At 36.5% G+C, this 21,392-nt stretch overlaps 1 protein-coding gene across 1 annotated transcript in view; it reads right to left on the bottom strand.

Annotated features, from left to right (window-relative positions):
• Positions 1-3,165, bottom strand: part of ProRS-m (prolyl-tRNA synthetase 2-like protein, mitochondrial) — a 31,870-nt gene extending 28,705 nt beyond the window's left edge. Inside the window, exons 1-4 of the mRNA XM_068394460.1 lie at positions 2,978-3,165; positions 2,540-2,717; positions 1,807-1,880; positions 1,429-1,559 (exon numbers count right to left, since the gene is read on the bottom strand). Coding sequence (XP_068250561.1) covers positions 1,429-1,559; positions 1,807-1,880; positions 2,540-2,717; positions 2,978-3,136 — 542 coding nt within the window. The 5' untranslated portion in view covers positions 3,137-3,165. The remainder of the gene's footprint in view (positions 1-1,428; positions 1,560-1,806; positions 1,881-2,539; positions 2,718-2,977) is intronic.
• Positions 3,166-21,392: the final 18,227 nt, after the last annotated feature.

Raw genomic sequence — 21,392 nt, 5'->3', positions numbered from 1 at the left:
ACGACAGAGGAAAAATTGAGGAGGTGTCAACAAGAAGTACTATAGTACCTGGCCACAGGTGGCGCTGGTAAGTACACCCCCTTCTAGTATTGTGATAGCTGGCGTATCCCTCCATAGAATTCTGTCGGGCAACGGAGTTGACAGCTACATGATTATCGGGTAAGTTTAATATTGAAAATTTCTCCTTTACATGACACCGACGCACCGGGGCCACTGAAAAGATGGAACAAGTGAAAGACTTCTTTGTTGTGTTTATGGGCATTGCCAAGACAGACACCGGCAAAGGTTTAGCTCTCTTCTTCCCCTTCAAGGGATAAACCTTAAAGAAGCAAATAGAGTGTGGGGATCTACAGCCCATTAATCATAAACCAGCTGAAACTTCCTCCATTTCAAATCCATCACAAGTAATCAAAACTAACAGCCAGCATTCACTTTCTGAAAGAAAAATAAAATGAAAAGTTCGTTCTGAGCATAAGAAGTATGTCTGTAGTAGCTTGTGGCAGAAAGCAAAGTGAGGCTAGTCCAACTGTTCAGGGGGAGGGGGCAGCTTCTCACCACTACCTTCACTGGTCATTTACTGCTCGTTAAATGATTCTAACGACTGCTCCAGCTTAAGCTGAAAACATCTCCCTATTAAAAGATGATGCTTTGTATTATGAGTAGGAACAAATAGTTCGAATAAGCAATGATTGTAATTCATGTGAATACATAATCATTTGAAATATGGTAACAGAAAACAGAACTTTAAAGGCTATTACATTTTGTTGTTCCTCCAGCCTAACCAGGGACTCAGCCGAGTTCAGCTGGTACTGCTAGGGTGCCACAGCCCAACCTCCCACATTTCCACCACAGATGAAGCTTCATACTGCTGAGTCCCCTACTGCTGCTACCTCCGCGGTCATCTAAGGCACCGGAGGAAGCTGGTTAGGCTGGAGGAACGTAGAGAGTAGAGGTCGCTTTTTTTTTGGTTTGTTTCTTGCTGTTGTCGGCTACCCCCCAAAGTTGGGGGAAGTGCCTTTGGTATATGGATGGATGGACATTTTGTTGTCTAAAAATATCATTAACCCTTTTACCCCCAAAGGACGTACAGTACTGGTACGTTTCACAAAAGCCATCCCTTTACCCCCATGGACGTACCGGTACGTCCTTGCAAAAAAATGCTATAAAAATTTTTTTTTCCATATTTTTGATAATTTTTTGAGAAAATTCAGGCAGTTTCCAAGAGAATGAGACCAACCTGACCTCTCTACGACAAAAATTAAGGCTGTTAGAGCAATTTAAAAAAAATATAATGCAAAATGTGCTGGGAAAAAAATAACCCCCTGGGCGTTAAGGGTTGGAAATTTCCAAATAGCCTGGGGGTAAAAGGGTTAAAAAGAACAAGCCCCACATAATTACCAGTAAACTTTATACATCGATTCCTCTTACCTAAGAAGACCAAACCGTGGATTGGCTTCATCTCTAAATTTACTAGATATCTGATAGAGTCGTAAAGGTAGATTTCTATACGAGAGATGGTATACTTCTGATAACATATCAACTACTGCTTCCTCGTGTGTCTGAAAAAAGTAAAATCTGAAATAGCATGGATGCAGAATCTACAAAAAAGTATAAACAAAAATTACCAATACCTTCTTTTACACATATATTGCATTCAAAAGTTTACAGAAAAAAATATATCAAACAAAAAATTAATAACACTTCTTAGTAACTAGCCTACATTATAAAAGTTAAACAAAATACATAATAAAAGAATATTTAAGAGCAAGGCTTTGAATTTTATTGTGATGAATAGACTTGACTTACTGGACTTAGTACATAATCTTTATCATGTCTATCCTTTACTTTGACAAGTTCATCACCTGTCGTTTTCCATCGACCTGAAGTAGAAAACATTCAGTTAGTATATAAGCAAATATCTGATAAAAATATACAAAATTTGAAACAAATCTTGTTTCACAACTTCAAACCTACAACCATATTGTACTTTAGTTTTACTGGCTGCTGTAGCGTAGTTTTAGCCAAGAAGAAAGTCATAAAAAAAGTCACATATAAGAAAAACATTTCACATCTGATGTGTCTCTATACGCTTTACAGACGTATTCTTTAAAGTATAGTTTTTATTTAAGTGGAAGATATGCTGCTACCTCAGTAATCATTAAATATAGTACAATAATTGGTTTTATCTTATTGTACTTAAGCATATTGATGACAGTATTTGGTAGCACAAATATCACTTGCTGTATGACTCATGTATTTTCAAAACCTTGTTGATTAACCTTTGACCCTAAATGTCTTATCACCTCAGCTATAACATGATAAACATCTCCAGTTACTTGCAATTATACCTGTACCATCATATTCATTCAATAATTTTCAGTCATAATTTGACAACCACCTTTTTCTTAGACATTTAAACTCAGGTTACAGGTTAGTCTATTGCATTGACACATTTCATCAGGAGTTGTTACATGTTTATATGCTGAAGAATAAACACTATGCAAAACTTAAAGCAAACAAATACATCATGTTCCATTACCAGTCTTTTTCCACAGGTGACCTGAAGTAAGCGTTGGTAATAGCATCTTTTGAGCACCAACGAGTTTCATTTCTTCATCGATTAAGTCTGTCAGCTTTGCAAGGACTCTTTGGCCAAGAGGCATAAATGCAAACATTCCATTTCCTCGTGGTCGTACAATGCCACAGTCCACCAAGAGCTGTAAATATTATAATTGAATTATAGGTCATTTATCTATTAACCCCTGTTTGTTCATCACAAACCCAATTGTACTTATACTCAGCTATTTTCTTGAGCATAATAAGCTAGCTATTGGAAATGGAATGGTATAAAAATGCTTTGTTTAACATTTACATTTAGACCTTTTAGGTCAGTGATATTATAGTTATCATTCTCCATATAACAGAAATCTGGAACAACTGTATCAATCAAGACAGTTTAACCTTTCAAACCACTAACCTTTTGTGAAATTGATACCAATTCTTCTTTCTTCCCTGTCGCATCTTTAGAAATAATATTTATGGGCTGAAAGAGTTGGGAAATCCGTTTGTGGTAAAAATGCCTAAACAAAATCTGAATTCCTCTCTTTCTTCTTATCGCAAAATTGTAGTTCATCATTTTCTCGAAAATTTTCTTCTGCTTCTTGATAAACTGAAAAAGAAGTAACAAAATTATAAAACCCCCGGAAAATAAGCTAACTTTGTTAACAAACTTTTACGATAAAAAACAAATTCATTTACCAAGAATAAATACCGGTACGTATCTGAATCTTTAATCAAACTTGGCTGACGGACCAGGGTTCAACACAGACACGACATAATCATACATGTGATCCCATGGATTTTGGAAGGTGACTTTAAACAGACCATGGGATTGGATCAGAAGAGGGAAGTGGGGAGGGGGATATGACCTGGATGCTTCATGTCTAACCGCACGAAGAACCCTCCTGACAGATGCCTTTCTGTTACGTCACTTTGACCCTACAACCTTCCCTTGGCGACTAATTGTGTCTGCTAGCCCATCCCTCTTGCCTGGAATGTGACTGTCAGACAACTCCCCAACATAGAATGCCGTCCCGAAATGCATCTAGCGGTAAGTGATAACTACATGCCTTTCTCTTTGTCTCCTCAGTTGCAGGCCACTGGTCAGAGCTACTCCAAATTTCTTGCTTATTACAGAGCATTAAGATGTCTTCCCCTGGTACAGTACATACCATGTGATAGTTTGCTGTAATGGCTGCCAACAAGTTAAAAGTGCATAGTGTTAAAGAGAACTTTCTGTCAGTTCAGGGGAAAAGCCAGCTAGTTGATTCTAGCGGAGATGAAGATGATAATTACAAACCTACGCCTTTAGAAAATTCACATAATTAGCCAAGTTTGGTAGTAAATGAGCTTTATAAGCTCTTGGCATTGCTAGTTTTCTTTGTTAAAGTTCAAAGTCCAGTGAATCCTTTCATAGAATGGTAACTCTGGACCTATTGCAAACCTAACCTAACTTCCCTGGTTGAGTCTAGTTTTGAAAGTTTTTAGTATATCATTTACTGATTCCTAAAACCAGTACAGTATTAACATAAAATCTTACAAAAAAAAAAAAAATCTGCAAAAGAACAAATCACTATTTTTTCATAATTGCAACATATCAAAACTAAAGGGAAGCAAAATTATGTTTTACTTACATAAAATAAGCAACAGGATAATGTGTCTTACTCATTGACATGCAAAAAAACTCAAAACTAATGAGAAAGAAAATCTATACATTTTTACTTAATGCTGCATTCAGTTATATTTTAGTGATGAAATGTGCCTAATAAGCCTGAAAAACTGCAGATCATGCCATAAGCCTGCCACCCCTGCTACAGGCTAAAATTAATTACAAAAATATCTGATATCATTAATAACCTTACGCATCCCAGGGTAGTGCTTTATACAACATCTATCCGGAAATTTTGAAAGTAAGTACGAGCTACCCGTGACTTGTATGCAGACCAGGCTGAACATAGAAAATAGTGCCGTGGTAAAGGTAAATCATATGTAAAATGATAAAATAACTTGATATTATGGTATATTGGATCATAATAAAGAAAATTTTCTCCATAAAGAAAAACGATTTGATAAGTATTAAAATAGATATCGCCTGTCCCAACAAAATACATTCTACCCATTGCTTGTCACACAGATTTTTCCAAACCCTATACAATCTGAACATTATCGCTACATACGATTCCTAATTGGATTCTGTTTTATAGCTATGCTCTGTGAATAAGAAAATCAGACCATATTTGGTTTTTTCTTACTGAATTTTGAAAAATCAAGAATAACGCTGACACATGATTTATTTTATTGTAACATCATCCAATCAAATCTAATTTTGGAATTTAAGCGTCGACTTGTTTAGTGTGCACATTTGATGCATGCTCCATTGAATCTTGCTATTTCGGTAAATTTAATAAGTACTGGGTTGTTGTTTTAGTGGTAACCAGCTTCAGTTAATAATTAGACTTGTAGTTCTGTAATGTGATCAATTAACTTTTACCAATACAAAATGTTATTCACACAGGAAGGCTAATCACCATCGCAAATTTTCATACTGAATAATGTTGGTGTAATAGGCCTAGCACAAATACAGGACATACCATAGATGGTTTATTAAAGGACGATGTTCTATGCTATGTTTCATCTCTGAAATTTTACTGGTTCTGTGTTTACTACCCACCAAAAGAAAAAATTCCTTTTGTTCCACCATTATTGTTTTATTCCAATAGCAGCTAAAAAGGTATTACTTAATCCTTTCACTGGTCAAATATATAACTGCATGATGAGCAAGGGCATAGAGTTCTGGGTTATTTCAAGTTATAGGGGCAAAGTCCCCTACTAAGTAAGGACACAATTTCTTAGGTGATATTGAGGCAAGGAATGTTAGTTTTTAATATCGATGAGTGCGGAGCTTTAGTAGTTGGTTAGGGAAAGCCTGTTGTAAAATTTCAATAGATATGAGTAAAAAATATTCATATTTTAAAAGGGAAACAAATACAGAAATACCACCTAACCTAACCTAGGAGCCCTATCCTTACCTACTTACCTGTTATGGAAGTGGGTTACACAATCCTGCGACCCACCCCTAGACTGCCGTATCCTGGCTTAATGTAAGACTAAGCCTTAAAACTATGTTTTCTTCTAAACCGGCTTCACATGTGGCATGGTAACACTAAATCCTATTTCGTAAACTGTGATACTAGCTACATAATACTGTATTTCAAACAACGATAAACATTTCATCCAATGACAAAATCGATATGACAAGTAATAAAGTTTATGCCTGTCCCAACCAAATACATATACGATATGGGCGCCAGTAAAGGAGTAAATATTTACTGCTACCATAAAAGAGAGATGTCTAACTTTAGGGTAAGACATGGACATTACCCTTCAGATTTTGTCTACGACACAGAACCAAAGGATTCTTTACTACCGTTGGCCTTATGTCAGCACAGGGTTTTGCTATTAAACAACCCATATCCACAGCAAGGATAATGAAATAAAGGCTTTTAGGAAGTTGAACTATTTTTTATTTTCAGTGCTATGGTACCGGTGATTTTACAATTATCACGGATTACGCTGTACGATTCCCTAAATGATTAAGAAAAGATAAGTCAAACATTTCCGTGTGTGACTAGACCAGCAAACAAGCCCTAAAGTAAGGGGGGGGGGAACCCATTACCAGGAACCGGTACCTGTAACAAACCCCCATTACCAGGAACTGGTACCTGTAACAAACCCTAAAGTAAGGTGGGGGTAACCCATTACCAGGAACCGGTACCTATAACAAACGCTAAAGTAAGGTGGGGGTAACCCATTTCCAGGAACCGGTACCTGTAACAAACCCTAAAGTAAAGTGGGGGTAACCCATCACCAGGAACCGGTACCTGTAGGACTTCAATTATTCATGTTATCGTTAAATATGAACCTGCTTTATATAGATAACTAAGTAGGTTACAACTATAAACTTCCATATATTTCAAACAAAAATAATTTATACGATTAACCTGAGTATATGAATGTAAATAAATAGTTTTATATTACAAAACTTCAAACCTTGACTGTGTAGAAGTATCAGCAGTAGTAATTTAAGAGGATGGATATGGAACGGCTCCTCTCCCTCGCGGATATTTCTGAATTGTATATAAAAAGATATTATTACACTAGACCAAATAGTGTAAAGTTTAGTCAATTGTTTAAAATAGAAAATAAGAGAGAATTGTGCAATCAAGCAAAATTTGTAAAAATTATAATGGAACAGTTTTAGTTATATATTAGGTTTTTATATAGTCCTTATGGGCTCATGTCCCCATTATACATGGCATATATGGGTATACGGATTTATGTACAGTATTCTATAGATATGTGAATAGAAGCATTTTTGCTTCTTTTTACTGCCATCTTGTACTATTATTGTAAGTTAAATGATAATTTTGTATATTTTGTAATGTACTCTCATACCCTGTGAGCCTGGGGTCGCTGGAGTTAATGAAATCCTTATCCTTATAATAAAATCATTATCCTTATCCTTATACTCTCTACAGGACTTCCACAGTCATTTTATCATGTTTGTTCGAAAGCATTCAACATTTCAGTTTGTTTGCAAAAGCCAAAGACAGTATTACAGTAAAGGCAAGACAAAAACATCGCTTAAATTTCTGTGATCATTTACCAGCTTTAGTAGGGCGCGTTGGCAACAGATGGCGTTTGTATGCAGTGCGCGTGTCGTCTGTTACTTTACTCACATCAGTGTTGCCAGATGGAGAATTTCATCAGCGGTCTTTTCAAACTATGATGGGTGTTTTTTTTTATTAGGTTTGATACAAATCTATGCTACACTATGATTAAAACAAAATTTAGAAATGGAAAAAACGTCCTAATGGTTATTATATTTTTATTCAAGCTAATTCTGAGGTATTTCTAACCTTCCCAGGGGAATTTGGGATCTCACAAGCTGGTAACGCTGACTTAAGTCTTCAAGTTGAAAACAATTGTACAGTACATATTAAATTTTATATTAGCTCATCGTGTTATGTAAAAGAAGAAGGTCCTCAGCTTATGAGAAAATAAAAGAAAAAGCTATATATAGAAGTATGGATAAGAATATAAGTAGTCTAACGATCAATACGATTTAATACAAATATATGGAACACCACAAAATGAATAATATTAGACTAATTATCAGATAACTGTTATAGTAACATATGAACTCTCTGAAATACCAAATCCCACATTTTTTTTTCTTTTTTTAGCTAATTAGTTAAGCGGGTTGGCAATAGATGGCGCTGATTGGGCGCACGAGACATTTTATAGGTAGGCTTTCGTGTCTTCCCTTTACTCTCTTTGGTTTGTTTGCAGTTACGACAGATTTTAGATTTCCTTTTATTATTATTATTATTATTATTATTATTATTATTATTATTATTATTAAATGCTATGCTACAACCCTAGTTGGAAAAGCAGGATGCCATAAGCCCAGGGACCCCAACAGGGAAAATAGCCCAGTGAGGAAAGGAAACACGGAAAAATTAAATATTGTCAGAATAGTAACAACATTAAAATAAATATTTCCTATATAAACAATAAACACTTCAACAAAACAAGAGGAAGAGAAACTAGATAGAACAGTGTGCCCGAGTGTACCCTCAAGCAAGAGAACTCTAACCCAAGACAGTGGAAGACCATGGTACAGAGGCTATAGCACAACCCAAGACTTGAGAACAATGGTTTGATTTTGGAGTGTCCTTCTCCCAGGAGAGCTGCTTACCATAACTAAAGAGTCTCTTCTACCCTTACCAATAAGAAAGTAGCCACTGAACAATTACATTGCCGTAGTTAACCCCTTGGGTGAAGAAGAATTGTTTGGTAATCTCAGTAGTGTCAGGTGTATGGGGACAGAGGAGAATCTGTGAAGAATAGGCCAGACTATTCGGGGTCTGCGTAGGCAAAGGGAAAGAACCATAACCACAGAGAAGGATCCAATATAGTACTGTCTGGCCAGTCAAAGGACCCCCTAGCTCTCTAGCGGTAGTATCTCAACTGGCGGCTGGTGCCCTGGCCAACCTACTACCTTTGGTATCATATACTTTTGATATCAATTCCTTGCCGAATCTCTAAATAATTCTGAAAAATGCAAGACTACATAGACATGGATTTTGTTTTTATAACAGTGTTAGCTACAGCTGCTAGCGTGATTTTATTCACAAATATTTTTATCTGAAAATGACAGAAGCCTATGTACGAGATCTTATTTATAATAAATAGAAAGTGTTCAGCTATTCTATGTTTGGCCTCTTTATATAAATATTGTAGCTCTATCAGTGCCACTTTTTCTAGATGCCGGGCTAAAAAATAGATTTTCTATATTTTGATAAATAAAATACAATTAAAGATTTCCTATTATATATTTATTAACAATATTGGAGTTTAAAGCATAATATTTTCTTCTGAAAAAAAATATTCTTTCTTTGATCTGCATTCTCCATTTCCTGTAACCTATATTTCTAAGCATATAATATTTTATATGTATTGTTTATTTTCATCAATGTGTCATTTTATTTTATTAAAGTGTTTGATTTAACTTGTATTCATACTTACCCTCTTTTTTTTACCGCCGCTAACGAAGTTGGAAGGAGGTTATGTTTTCGCCCCTGTTTGTGTGCTTGCGTGTGCCTGTTTATTTGTGAATAGCTTCCTGGCTACAATTTTAACCGTAGAGTAATGAAACTTGCAGGGATTAACTGTTATATAAAAAGCTGGAAATGATTACATTTAGGAAGGTCGAGGTCAAGGTCAAGGACATTTAAATGAGAATAAGAAGTCATTGGAATTATAGCGCAGATAACGCCCCAATCTCCATGACATCAGACGACCGGGAGTTAAGTAAGACAATTGCGGTCCAATTTTAATTCGGTGCAAGTTCCCGGATCACCTTCCCTCACGCAGGTGACAGAATTATCCTAATGCAACGTATTTCGAAGACTTTTACTCCAAGAAGAAAGGGGAAATATCAACCACAAGGACTAGATTTATAGTTGTTTACATGGACGTCTGAAAATTCGTTCCTTGCGCATAGTTCAGTTTTGGGCGGAGGGATTCGCCTTTCCATCGGCACCTCCTTGGTTTTATTCTTCATTCTAATTCTTTTATTTTCTTCTCTTTTTCCACATCTGATAAATATATTCTTTTCTTTTCGCGGAGAGTCTAGGTGTCACTTCGAGGGGAAAAAGAAAAAGAAGAAAAAGACAGAATTAAAACAAGAAGGTCTGACAGGTGCTCGGTGCGTTAGTTTTTGGCACTTCTTTAATTCAGTCTGTGAAAAGGAACGTGATAAGACCTTGACGGCGAGTAGAAAATACACAATTATCTTGTTTGTTTTATTTATTTTTTTTACCTTTTTTTTGCTCTTAGTTTTCTTAGGCATTTTATTCTAATTATATTTTTTTATTTGAATTTCTTGAAAGATTGTACAAGCCTACCGAGTATTAATTTTACTATTTTTTATTTCTCAAAGATATTTTATAAATTATTATCATTATTATTATTATTATTATTATTATTATTATTACTTGCTAAGCTACAACCCTAGTTGGAAAAGCATGATGCTATAAACCCAGGGGCTCCAACAGGGAAAATAGCCCAGTGAGGAAAGGAAACAAGGAAAAATGAAATATTTTAAGAACAGTAACATTAGAATAAATATTTCCCATATAAACTATAAAAGCCTTAGCAAAACAAGAGGAAGAGAAATGAGATAAAATAGTGTGCCCGAGTGTACCCTCAAGCAAGAGAATCTAACCCAAGACAGTGGCAGACTATGATACAGAGGCTATGGCACCCCCATTGACTGTAAAATTTATTTTCAAAAGTGAAATAAGTGTATTGAACACATGGCTATTACAGTGGTAATGCATTTGCCTTGCATTCGCATAGCAGCAGATCGATCCCGGCCCGAGACTGTGAGTTTAAGCTGTTCACTGGGGAGGTTACTGTTGTGATTAGGCTTCCATGGGTGACGTTCTGGTGAGCATTTCTTCAAATGATACTGGAATTGAAACCAGACTTCTTCTTTGTCTACATCTTTTCTCACTTCTGTGTGGGGTCGATGTTTCTGGTCAGCTTTCTCCATCTATCTCTGTCCCACAACTCATCACCGGTTAATCCCTTTAATCGAAGGTCATCCTTGATAGAGTCCATCCACCTTCGCTTTGGTCTCCCTCTCCTTCTCGTTCCCTGTACCTCCATTTCCATCACTCTCCTCCCAATATACCAGACATGTGATCTATATAGGAATCCCGTAACCATGCAGAAAGAGGCATTGTTTAACCATGCACACAAAAGGCCTTCTGTAACCATCTAACAAAGGCCCTATGTTCCTCATGTAACCATGAAAACGGGTCTATGTAACATTGCAAACAAATGCTTCATGTAACCACGGAAATATATGTCTCACGTAACCTTGCAAATGAGTTTTGTATATCTATTACTTCAAATTCTCAAGTATCAAGGAAAAGAAGACTTTAAGGTACCTATAAATAAAGGAGTAGAATGGCCATGCAAAAATAAAAATAATAATTTTCAATGAAAATAAAAATCCTGAATAACAATATAAGAAAGGGACAATGAAAATATCCCAAATTAACCTTGAAATAAAACTTCTAGGGGCCATAATTCTCATGACCATGAGTGGCCATAAAAAGAAAAAAAAAAGTTCTGCTAGACCATACCGCGAATGTCTTATGTGACCATAAAAATAGAATACCTATTGAAAACGTCCCTGCCGGACTGGGGCTCGAGTCCCGCTCAAACTCGATAGTTTCTTTAGTGTCTGTAACCTCGCCATCCTGGTGAACTAAGGATAAGGGGCTTGAAAGCCTATGAGTCCACCTACTGAGTCATCAGCATCCATTGCCTGGCCCTCCTTGGTCCTAGCTTGGATAGAGAGGGGCTTTGGGCGCTGATCATATGTTTATATGGTCAGTCTCTAGGGTATTGTCCTGTTCTATAAGGGAATGTCACTGTCCCTTGCCTCTGCCATTCATTAGCGGCCTTTAAACACGCAAGTTCTTTCCTCTTCATAATTATTTTAAGAATTGGTAAATGTTTATTTCAATGTTGTTATTGTTCTTAAATTTCTCTTGTAGTTTATTTCCTTTCCTCACCGGGTGCTGATCATATGTTTATATGGTCAGTCTCTAGGGCATTGTCCTGTTCTATAAGGGAATGTCACTGTCCATTGCCTCTGTCATTCATAATCGGCCTTTAAACCTTTAAAGAAGGGAAGGGCGAAAGGTTAGCCTAAATTGAAAGAGGCTGCAGATCTGATTCTTCTTAAGATGGAGATGCTAAGTGTTTATTAGAACTCAGAAAAGGAGAGACAGAATTATATATTAAAAAACAATTATTCCAAATACATCGGCGTAATTAGGAGTTTAATAATATTAAAAAGTAATTATTAATAGGTGGGGGAGGGTGGGCATAGCTGAACATCTAGGGGTGAGCACGGGACATGAACAAATTATATTACTCATTTTTTTAAAGTCAAATTGAAAGATATGAAGGTTGTTTTAAAACATTCTCCATCATGAGGCTCAATACTACACAGTATTCTAAAAGTTTTATTCCAGCTGTGACCAAGTTGTGGAATGATCTTCCTAATCGGGTAATTGAATCAGTAGAACTTCAAGAGTTCAAACTTGCAGTAAATGTTTATATGTTGAACAGGCTGACTAAGTATTTTTTAGTTATATATGAATTATCTGTTTTAATGTTAATGTTTTTTAAAATATTATATTTTAATTTTCATTACTTCTTATATCGTTTATTTATTTCCTTGTTTCCTTTCCTCACTGGGCTATTTTTCCCTGTTGGAGCTCTTGGGCTTATAGCATCTTGCTTTTCCAACTAGGGTTGTAGCTTGGCTATTATAATTAATAATAATAATAATAATAATAATAATAATAATAATAATAATAATAATAATAATAATATCAATTTGTGAATCACGTTTTTACATAACTCAAACTTGCTCAAATATTTTTTTAATGAAAATTATGAACCGCTGACCATACCTGAAAATCTAAATTAGACATCATACACTGTTAAAAAACCGCAATTTTAATCGGAAATTCTCCGTAAAATAAACCATTCTCAGCCGTATTTCAGTAAAATACAGACGACCGTAATTTTTATCCTACTTTGTTATTATCTTTTACGGGTTGGTGTCCGTAATATCACTCCTTTACGTCATTATATCCGTTTTTAAACCGTAAATGCCTGGCAACATCTATTCCAGGATTTTTACCGTTTTTTACGGCAAATTTTTAATAGTGTATGTTATGGTTTGGTAACTAAATAAAACCACTTGTCTGATAGCAGATTATTACAGTTGTCACAAAACTATATTCTCTCCCAGAATATCAGACATTTAAAGAGTGATGTCAAATATTGTCATCTAGGATCTAATTAAACGTTGTCACTATTCTTGAAAGATTTTATTTCTATTGTTTATTCTTTTTTTGTAGTTTATTAATTTTCTTGTTTATTTCCCTCACTGGACTATTTTTCCCTGTTGGAGCCCTTGGGCTTATAGCATCCTGCTTTTCCAACTAAGGTTATAGCTTAGCAAGTAATAATAATAATAATAATAATAATAATAATAATAATAATAATAATAATAATAATAATAATAATAATAATAGACATTATGGAATTTGAAAATAATGAAGAAATACTCATAGTTCCTTCTACTTTATCCTTCCAGGAAACCGACAAAGTTTTATTTAAGGATAGCTTCATAAAAATCTCATTTGCTGGGAGTGAGGAGGGCTAGGGAGGAACCTGTTATGGGGATAAGATCAAGAGGGAGGCAGAGACTTAGATGGCGAGATAAGGTGAAGGATGATATGGAGAGAAGAGGTTTGCTGGAAGAGGATACCTTTGATAGAAGGCATTGAAGAGGGCGCATCAGGCAACCGACACCTAAATGTAAGGATAGTACATGGCGAGATAAGTTTAAGGATGATATGGAGAAAAGAGGTTTGATGGAAGAGGATGCCTTTGATCGAAGGCATTGGAGAGGATGCGTCAGGCAACCGACCCCTTAATGTAGGGATAGTAGATGGTGAGATAAGGTGAAGGATGATATGAAGAGAAGAGGTTTGGTGGAAGCGGATGTCTTTGATAGAGGGCATTGGAGATTAATGGGATATGATCAAGAGGGAGGCAGAGAATTAGATGGCGCGATAAGGTGAAGGATGATATGGAGAGAACGATTTGGTGGAAGAGGATACCATTGATAGAAGGCATTGGAGAGGGCGCATCAGGCAACCAACCCCTTAATGTAAGGATAGTACATGGCGAGATAAGTTGAAGGATGATATGGAGAGATGGGTTTGGTGGAAGAGGATGCCTTTGATAGAAGGCATTGGAGAGGGCGCATCAGGCAACCGACCCCTTAATGTAAGGATAGTAGATGGAGAGATAAGGTGAAGGATGACATGGAGAGAAGAGGTTTGGTGGAAGAGGATGCCTTTGATAGAAGACATTGGAGATTAATGGGATAAGATCAAGAGGGAGACAGAGAATTAGATGCAGAGATAAGGTGAAGGATGATATGGAGAGAAGGGTTTGGTGGAAGAGGATGCCTTTGATCGAAGGCATTGGAGAGGATGCGTCAGGCAACCGACCCCTTAATGTAAAGATAACGGTGGGAAAGAAGAAGAAGAAGAAGAAGAAGAAGAAAGTCTTGGAATTCATATTTCTTAGGAAATGTTCAGTGGTTAATTAATGTGAGAAATGGTCGCTTTATGGGAAAAAGATTAAGACCTCCAGAATTATTAAGGACTCAGCAACCTCGGAGTTGAAGTCGAGCTAAAGATTAATCCGAACCCATTTTGGGTATTATCTTTCGATGTCATTGGAAGCTGATGATGGGTAAAATAATCTCTATGAATCGACGGGAGTTCTCTCTCTCTCTCTCTCTCTCTCTCTCTCTCTCGTTCAGTCTTAGATTATCCTTTTGCATTTCTGTATATGACAGTTTTGGCACATATAACTCCTTTCTTGCTCCTATCTCTCTCTCTCTCTCTCTCTCTCTCTCTCTCTTTCTCGTTCAGTCTTAGATTATCCTTTTGCATTTCTGTATATGACAGTTTTTGCACATATAACGCCTTTCTTGCTCCTATCTCTCTCTCTCTCTTTCTCTCTCTCTCTCTCTCTCTCTCTCTCTCTCTCTCAGTCTTAGATTATCCTTTTGCATTTCTGTATATGACAGTTTTGGCACATATAACTCCTCTCTCTCCCCGCCCCCCCCTCTCTCTCTCTCTCTCTCTCTCTCTCTCTCGTTCAGTCTTAGATTATCCTTTTGCATTTCTGTATATGACAGTTTTGGCACATATAACTCCTTTCTTGCTCCTATCTCTCTCTCTCTCTCTTTCTCTCTCTCTCTCTCTCTCTCTCTCTCTCTCTCTCTCGTTCAGTCTTAAATTATCCTTTTGCATTTCTGTATATGGCAGGTTTGGCATATGTAACTCCTTTCTTACTCCTACAAATTATTTATAGTTTTTTTAATTCCAAAGCTATAATCAAAGGATATAGTTTAGATTATATAGCCACTTTACACGTCTCGAACTATCCACCTAACCATGCCAAGACTCTTCGCTGCTAAGGGGAAGGACACTAGTGACAGGTACAACACACGAACATACGCTACCGGGGTCTAAAGCGATGTCAGGCAGGGCAGCCGATCCGGACTATGGTCTAGCCCAAAGACAAAGCAGTCCTTCAAAAAGAAGGTATCTGTGCTTACTCCATACAAAAAAAAAAAAAAGAAAAAAAAATGGGGAGTAAACACTTTACTAGAAGATATCATTTTCCTTTTGGGGTCTGAATGAAAGTTTCTGGGAAACATTTGATACAAAGATAGCGTTTCATTATGATTAGATTTTCTCATTTTATTTCGTTTTGTAGACACGATTGACACCAATTTTCCTTAATAATATTAGTCTAGGGAAATGTTACGATTATGTTCAATTGATTGAAGGTCAAAAACATATGATTTACAATTTTTAGATCTACGACGGGATTAGATTATTTTGATATTTAGTACATTCTTTATATTCCTGTAATTAGAATTATGTAAATATTAAATAAGAATGAAAGTTCGCCATCGAGATGAACTATTGGAGATCTGCTGCGTCATGTATATGCATATTCAGTATATATATATATATATATATACATATGTATATGTATATATATATATATATATATACATATGTATATGTATATATATATATATGTATATATATACATACAGACATATATATATATATATATATACTGTGTATATAATAATAATAATAATAATAATAATAATAATAATAATGATAATGATAAAAATAATAATAATGATAATAATATCTGAATCTAAGACTTTTTTTTGCGATTATAGATCCAGTTTTTCCTATTGTCCAAATAAAGAAGTTTACTACTACTACTACTACTACTACTACTACTACTACTACTACTAATAATAATAATAACATTAAAATACTTTACTATGGTACTTCATATACAGTTGGCACTTCTAATAATAAAGACAATAATAAGAATAATAATAATAATTCAAGAGCAGAAGGAACAAGGAAGTAAGTCCGGAGCTAATAAAAAAAGTGGTTATTTACCACAACCAGCTGTAATGCCCAGGTGTGGGTGGAGTTAATAGCGCTTGGGTGGATGGGCGGGTTTAAGTTGGGCGTGCGGTGGGCGTGAGGTGGGTGTTGGATTCTAGATGGTCAAATATTAAGGGAGGGGGAAGTCTAGGGAAGGGGGAGGAGGTTGAAAGAGATGGTAGAGGGGGGTTAAGGAAGGAGTTATATTCGAATGTTTGCGTTGATGAAAATGGGGGAGATGAAAGGTTGGAGAGAGAGAGAGAGAGAGAGGAGAGAGAGAGAGAGAGAGCAGTTGCTCACCTTCCTTGTCGTAGAGACGGAAGGCTTCTTAGAGAGAGAGAGAGAGAGAGAGAGAGAGAGAGAGTTTTGATGTTTATTTGCCTTGATGAAAATAGAGAGGAGGAGATGAAAGGTTGAAGATGGGTACGCAATTGACAAAGAAGAAGAAGAAGAACACGGAGAGAGAGAGAGAGAGAGAGAGAGAGAGAGAGAGAGAGAAAGTTTTGATATTTATTTGCCTTGATGAAAATAGAGAGGAGGAGATGAAAGCTTGAAGAAGAGTACGTAATCGACAAAGAAGAAGAAGAAGAATACGGAGAGAGAGAGAGAGAGAGAGAGAGAGAGAGAGAGAGTTTTGATGTTTATTTGTCTTGATGAAAATAGGGAGGACGAGCTGAAAGGTTGAAGATGGGTACGCAATCGACAAAGAAGAAGAAGAAGAAGAACACGGGGAGAGAGAGAGAGAGAGAGAGAGAGAGAGAGAGGTTTCCAACGACTGTAATATGACGGAGGGATAAAAACCCCGCTGAAGGGTGGGCGCACGTTCACTGATTATTTGAACTCCGCCCGTAGCTCTGAATCACTCGGCGTCCACTTTGGCCCTCAATTTTTCCTGGACGCAATCCGACCTCATCACGCTGCCTGAAACATGGTGAGTAGGGTTTGAATTATATTTCCATGAGGCTAAGTTCGCTTATGAGTCTTTTTTTTACATAGGATTCTCAGGCGAAGCAATATTTTTGTATATGGATAATGGTGCAAGTACTTCTGACTCTCAGGATATATATGAATTGGGCATACAAGGAGATTTCTAAAAAAAATTGCTTTTCAATTATTCTAAACAAAAGTTGCACCTAGTGTACATGGATAATGGTGCAAGCACTTCTGACTTAGGTTATATATGAATTGGGCATACAAGATTTCTAAAAAAAAAAAAAAAAAAAAAAAAAAATGCTTTTCAATTATTCTAAAAATTATTTTTTACTTTGTGCGTCAGAAATGGATGGTAACTCAAAAAAAAGTCAATTGGTTAGTAATTTAGTTTCTGTATCAGGGGTAAAACAGAACGATGTTTAGGACTCTTTCCGAGGGCTAAAATCACTTGCTAGACCATCTTTTGCGCACTCTGAACATCGTCTACCATGTTTTGAATGCTTCCAGAAGGCAAAAATCACTGCCAGATCATTTCTCAGACAGCCTTCATAATGTTTACAACGTTTCCTTTTATAAATCAATGGAAGTTCGTGTTATGATTGGATGTTGGGGAGGGCTTAGGCGGAGTCTGTTATGGGGATAAGATTAAGAGGGAGGCAGAGAGTTAGATGGCTAAATAAGGTGAAGGATGACATGGAGAGAAGAGGTTTGTTGGAATAGGATGCCTTTGATAGAAAGCATTGGAGTTTAGGGGATAAGATCAAGAGGGAGGCAGAGAATTAGATGGCTAAATAAGGTGAAGGATGACATGGAGGGAAGAGGTTTGTTGGAAGACGATGCCTTTGATAAAAGGCATTGGAGTTTAGGGGATAAGATCAAAAGGGAGGCAGAGAATTAGATGGCCAAATAGGTGAAGGATGATATGGAGAGAAGAGGTTAGGTGGAAGAGGATGCCTTTAATAGAAGGCATTGGAGTTTAGGGGATAAGATCAAGAGGGAGGCAGAGAATTAGACGGTGAGATTAGGTGAAGGATGACATGGAGAGAAGAGGTTTGGTGGAGGAGGATGTCTTTGATAGAAGGCATTGGAGAGGGTGCATCAGGCAACCGACCCCTTAATGTAGGGATAACGGTGTGAAAGAAGATAATGTGAAGGATGATATGGAGAGAAGAGGTTTGGTGGAAAAGGATGCCTTTGATAGAAGGCATTGGAGAGAGCGCATCAGGCAACCGACCCCTTAATGTAGGGATAACTTTAGGTGGGAAAGATGAAGAAGAAGAAGGAAGTCTCGGAATTCCTATTTCTTAGGATATGTTCATAGAAATCTACGTGTTAGTCTATCATTAATTAAATCCACATCATCCTCATTCATTGGAAATGACAGCTGAGGGAAAATAGTAAGAAATATTGAAGGATTCTATTATCTATTTATCATCTTCATATCTAGAGAAGTGCTGTATCACTGACCGTGAATCTCAATTAATTAATTCTCCAACTTATCATCTAATTCAGGTATAGTTCTAATTAATCGTCTTATTAATCATCTTCAATTATCTCTACATCTGGGTTTGATTATTTCGAAACCTGGATGTATGCGTAAGATGATGGAGACAGTGAATGATATTTGGCGTTGATAATGTTAGTTTGTGATGTCATGACCTACGGTATTATTATTATTATTGATTATTATTATTATTATTATTATTATTATTATTATTATTAAATGCTAAGCTACAACCCCTAGTTGGAAAAGCAGGAAGCTATAAGCCCAGGGGCACCGACAGGGAAAATAGCCCAGTGAGGAAAGGAAATAAAGAAAAATAAAATATTTTAAGTATAGTAACAACATTGAAATAAATATTTCCTATAAAAACTGTAAAACTTTAACAAAACAAGAGGAAGAGAAACTAGATAGAAGTGTGCCCAAGTGTACTCTCAAGCAAGAGAACTCTAACTCAAGACAGTGGAAGACCATGGTACAAAGGTTATGGCACTACCCAAGACTAGAGAACAATGGTTTGATTTTGGAGTGCCCTTCTCCCAGGAGAGCTGCTTACCATAACTAAAGAGTCTCTTCTATCCTTACTAAGAAGAAAGTAGCCACTGAACAATTACAGTGCAGTAGTTGACCCCTTGGGTGAAGAAGAATTGTTTGGCAATCTCTGTTGTCAGGTGTATGAGGACAGAGGAGAATATATAAAGAATAGGCCAGACTATTCGGTGTACGTGTAGGCAAAGGGAAAGAACCGTAACCAGAGAGATGGGTCCTATGAAGTACTGTCTGGCCAGTCAAAGGACCCCATAACTCTCTAGCGGGTAGTATCTCAACGGCTGGTTGGTGCCCTGGCCAACCTACTATCTCATGAACGGCAGAGGCAAGGGACAGTGATAACACACTAGAGCCTGACCGACCATATATATGATCAGCTCCCAATCCCCTTCTCCAATCAAGCTATGACCAGGGCGGACCAGGCAATGGCTGCTGATGACTCATCAAGTAGACATGTAGGCTCCCACAAAACCCCCATTCTTAACTCACAAGGATGATGAGGTTGCAGGCACTACAAGAAACTATCGAGTTTGAGCGGGACTCGAACCCTAGTCCGGTTGATCACTGGCAGGGACGTTTCCAATAGGCCACCACAACCCTTAGAGCGCTCACGTTGAATTCCAATAAAAGGTAAAAAGATGACACATTTGAGATTGATATCCAGCATGAGAAGAACTACAAGGTTGAGCAACCTATCTTAAATGAAGTGCTGAGGGTGGATCAAAGAGTTCTGGGATGGTCTGGGCATATGGAGAGAATGGAGTGTGAGGAGAGAGATGAGAGATATCTGAAAAGTAGATATCCAGCGTGAGAAACCTGAGATATCTTAAAAGAACTGCTGAGGGTGGATCAAAGAGTTCTGGTATGGTCTGGGCATATGGAGAGAATGGAGTGTGAGGAGAGAGATGAGAGATATTTGAAAAGAATATGATAGATGTCAATATGTAACGTTAGAGATAAATGATCTCGGAAAGAAACTTTGAGAAATAATTTGAATATGAAATTACTGTAATATTTGATCTGATGAATGTTTTGTGTCTGTTTGTGTCTGTTTTTGCATGTATGTTTTGAGAGAGAGAGAGAGAGAGAGAGAGAGAGAGAGAAAGAGAGAGAGAGAGAGAGAGAGAGAGAGAGAGAGAGAGAGAGAGAGAATCAGTAATTAAATTTCCATTCACAGTAAATGGAAAACATTTTGACTCTGGTTTAAGGACCAGGCATAAAAATCTATAGAGAAATGAGTTATTAATCATAAACTGAATATCAAATCGAATAAAAAATCATATATTCTTTTGACTGTACACTCATTAAGCGTTTGAGTATGGATTAAAATAAAAAAAATTCTGGAACATTTTAAATTTTCTATAACTCAAAGACATTTAAAAACTCAATTCAAATTCCCATATTGGTTTGAAACACCCATTTTCAGCAGAGAATTATGGGAAATTCAAATGAGCGTTTGATCCTTTGAGTGTTTGAAACCCCTCTGCCTTCGAGTATGGATTAAAAATAATTTGGTGTTGGAATATTTTAAATTCCTATAACTCTGAGACATTTAAAAAACTCAATTAAAATTCTCCACATGGTTTTAAAACATCCATTTTCAGCAGAGAATTGTGGGAAATTCGAATGAGCGTTTGATATTTTAACTGTGTAAAATCCTTTTGCGTTCGAGTATGGATTAAAATAAAAAAAATTCTGGAACATTTTAAATTTCCTATAACTCTGAGACATTTAAAAACTCAAATAAAATTCTCCACATGGTTTTGAAAATCAATTTTCAGCAGAGAATTGTGGGAAATTCGAATGATCGTTTGATATTTCGACTTTAAAATCCTTCTGCGTTCGAGCATGGAATAGAAAAAAAATGGTGTGTTGAAAGATTTTGAATTCTCTATAACTTCGAGACATTTAAAAAACTCAATTCAAATTCTTCACATGGTTTTGAAGCATCCATTTTCAGCAGAGAATTGTGGGAAGTTCAAATGAGCGTTTGATATTTTGACTTTAAAATCCTTCGGCGTTCGAGTATGGATTAAAAAAAATGGCATTCTGGAAAATTTTAGATTTCATATAACTCTAAGACATTTAAAAAAAAACTCAATTTAAATTATCCATATGGTTTTGAAACATCCATTTCTAGCAGAGAATTGTTGGAAATTCGAATGAGCGTTTGATATTTTGAC

Source organism: Palaemon carinicauda, chromosome 20 (genome assembly GCF_036898095.1).
Source record: "Palaemon carinicauda isolate YSFRI2023 chromosome 20, ASM3689809v2, whole genome shotgun sequence".
Classification (NCBI taxonomy): domain Eukaryota; kingdom Metazoa; phylum Arthropoda; class Malacostraca; order Decapoda; family Palaemonidae; genus Palaemon; species Palaemon carinicauda.
This window is presented reverse-complemented; position numbering and strand designations above follow the sequence as displayed.